Source organism: Echinops telfairi, unplaced genomic scaffold (assembly GCF_000313985.2).
Source record: "Echinops telfairi isolate 266 unplaced genomic scaffold, ASM31398v2 ScPeMD7_12;HRSCAF=54, whole genome shotgun sequence".
Taxonomy (NCBI): domain Eukaryota; kingdom Metazoa; phylum Chordata; class Mammalia; order Afrosoricida; family Tenrecidae; genus Echinops; species Echinops telfairi.
The window spans coordinates 5,509,942-5,513,283 of record NW_022103909.1 but is presented as its reverse complement, the minus strand read 5'-3'; the positions used below and the strand labels follow the sequence as shown (position 1 = coordinate 5,513,283).

The following is a 3,342-nucleotide window of genomic DNA, read 5'->3' as shown; positions in this document are numbered from 1 at the left end:
TGGGCTTGGGCAGCACTGGGTTGGGATGTTTTCTTGATGTGCACTTAACCTTTATATAAAACTCTCTCTTATACATATGAGTTTCTGTGGATTTGTTTCTCTAATGGACCCAGACTAACACAACTTATGTTATTAAAATATTTGTATATAATTTCAGAAATTAATAATAAATCATTTTCTGACTGTAATAATGTTCATCAACATGACTTTGAGTCAGAATCAACTCTAGCAGTGGATTTGGCTGTTTTTTCCCTTATCTCCTCACCACTCAGCTTCTGTTCGTGATCCATAATCTAAGAGGTCTTTGTGGTTGTTCTGTTGTTTTCCTCTTGGAGTTTACCACAGGACTTGCTTGGACACTGACCCATACAGCCGGCCATTTACGGAGCATTATTAAGGTTGAGGAGCAGAAGGGGAAACTTGACAATGAGTGCGTGCAACCTTGGAAATCTTCCTTCATCACGGGTCTCTTAAGAGTTAGAGATGATTGGCCACCAGGCAAATGATTTAAAGTGGCATAAGCAAATAGTTCTTATCTCTTTGGGGCATTTCTAGGTCCACTTAATAATTTTAAATATCCCAGTTGTCCCTGAAGTCTATAATTTCTTTATGATAGCAATGTATATCTTCAGGATCATTTGTATGTATTTTAGATTTTTTCCTTGCAGAAAATTAACTCTGAATTATTTAAATAAAGCAAAACAAAAGAAAACAGAAGAGCAACACACAACATTAAAAAGGAAATTCATGGACATGATCCACATAACTGACAGCATTGAGGGGCGTGTCAAGGTGGCATTAAAATGGTAAGAAAAATAGGCTCTTAGGGTACATTAACTGGCACAGGAGGTAGAATTTCAATGCTTATTTTCTGGGTGGACACAATCCAACTCATAGAAATATGTTAGAATCACTGACGACTAACTCTGAACCTTTCTTCATAACAAATTTCTCACATGGTCAGTGACTAGGTATCGACCGTATGCTCATGCCTACAAAGGTATAATAATGACCTGTGATGAGGGATGTTGGCACACCATGATTAAGTCTCTTCTGTCATCATACTGAGAATATAGAGTTTCACTCCCTCCCTCCCTGCCATCGAGTCAATGCTGACTCATGGTGATGCTATGGACACCTGGGAACAGGACACGGTAAACTGACCCCGTGCATTTCCAAGACTGTAACTCTTTTTTTAAAAATCATTTTATTGGGGGCTCATACAATTCTTATCACAATCCATACATCCATCCATTGTGTCAGGCACATTTGTTGCCATCATCATTCTCAAAACATTTGCTTTCAACTTGAGCCCTTGATATCAGCTCCTCATTTTCCCCCTCCCTCCCCACACCCCCTCCCTCATGAACCCTTGATAATTTATAAATTATTATTATTTTGTCATATCTTACACTGTCTGACGTCTCTCTTCACCCACTTTTCTGTTGTCCATTCTCCAGGGAGGAGGTTATATGTAGATCCTTGTAATCGGTTCCCCCTTTCTACCCCACCTTCCCTCCACCCTCCAGGCATTGCCACTCTCACCATTGGTCCAGAAGGGATCATCTGTCCTGGATTCCCTTTGTTTCCAGTTCCTATCTGCACCATTATGGGAGTAGAAAGCCCCATCTTTTTTCAAGAAGCTGGCTCATGGTTTCAAGCTGCTGACCTTGTGAAGCACAGCTCAATGTGTAACCACTATTCCACCAGGGTTCCTAATAGAGTTTAGTGACTGGGGAAATGGTCAAAGTAGGCTGATTATGGAATAACAACATCTATTACACTGTGTATAACACATATCTTGGCAAGAACATTTTCTAGACAAGAGCTTTATCTTGTTTATTCACCATACTCTGACTAGGACTAAATTTGTGTCATCTCAAGACAACATTTAGCTACCCTTCTAAGGAAAAACACATTTAAGAAAAAATATGTAAAGAAGGTGTAATAAGGTATCTTGCAGACACCTGGTATCATGAATTTCTCAAATAATATCCAGGAACTGTATCTTTCTGTTGGATCCAATTTCCTCATTACTCAGATGTTGCAGTCTATAACTAGAAACATTAGAAAATTTTTTTCAATATCCTTCTCATGGCTGCCTTCACCTCCTTGTTCTTCAGACTGTAGATGAGGGGGTTGAGCATGGGCGTGATCACACTGTACTGCAAGGAGAAGATTAACTCTTGAGTGGATCCTGCATTTGGCATGAGATAACGGAGCAACCCTGAGCCATAAAAGAAGATGACTGCAGTGAGATGGGAGGAGCAAGTGGAGAAGGCCTTGTTTCTACCTGTGGTGGAACTGATGCTCAGGATGGTCGAGATAATGCGGACATAGGAGAAAAAGATCAGAAGGAAATTGCCAAAGAAATGCACAAGGCTGGAGCAGAGCAGGGCAGTAAAACTGGCAGATACATCCGAGCAAGACAAAGGATAGAGGGAAGGCAGCTCACAGCTGAAGTGGTGAATATTTTGACCTTCACAGAAGTCTAAATTAAGAGCTACAAGGATATTTATAAAAGCATCCAGAAAAGCCAAGCCCCACGAGCCCCACACTAGCCCCACACAGAGCTGTGTGCTCATTCTTTGTCCATAGAGCAGAGGGGAGCTGATGGCAATGTAACGGTCATAGGCCATCACAGCCAATAGGCAGGACTCAGTGCCCCCAGTGGCAAACACAAAGAAGACCTGAGCCAGGCAGCCCTCTACTGAGATGGTCTTCTTCTCCGAGAGTAGATTCTCTAGCAGCTTGGGCACCGTGACAGAGGAGTGGCAGAGGTCCAGGAAGGACAGCTGTCCCAAGAAAAAGTACATGGGTGTGTGGAGGTGAGAATCAGCCTTAATCACCACCAACAGCATCATGTTCCCTATCATGGTCAAGAGGTAAATTACCAGGAACAACACAAAAAGTGGAGCTTGGATCTGGGAATCGGCAGACAGCCCAAGGAGGATGAACTCCGAAATAGCACTGTGGTTTCTCATGGTCTTCATTTGTTCTCTGGAATGTAAGAAAGAACTTAGATCATGCCTATTTCTATACCTAATACATCATAAAGTGACTCATCTCTCTTTTTAATTGACAAAGTTTCTTTACTCAAAAATTCATATACAGAAATGATAAACTTCCTCAAATCTCCAGATTTTCCTAAAACCTTTAATAATCTTTTCTGTAGGACTCCAACCTTCAGTCAACTTTGTGTCAACTTTTATTATTCTTGCTTTAGTATCTTAGAGCTTGCAATGTTATTTTATTATAAAAGCTATCAGATGAGGTTTTTAGACTATTGTTAATTATCTAGCAGAGTGGGAGAACTTGTAGGAAGAATAAGAAAACGAAGAA

At 40.8% G+C, this 3,342-nt stretch overlaps 1 protein-coding gene across 1 annotated transcript; it reads right to left on the bottom strand.

The window, feature by feature from the left end:
* Positions 1-2,066: 2,066 nt before the first annotated feature.
* On the bottom strand, positions 2,067-2,993 carry LOC101660486 (olfactory receptor 8S1-like). The gene has a single exon (XM_004711505.2). The coding sequence runs from the start codon at positions 2,991-2,993 to the stop codon at positions 2,067-2,069; it is 927 nt and encodes a 308-aa protein (XP_004711562.2).
* Positions 2,994-3,342: the final 349 nt, after the last annotated feature.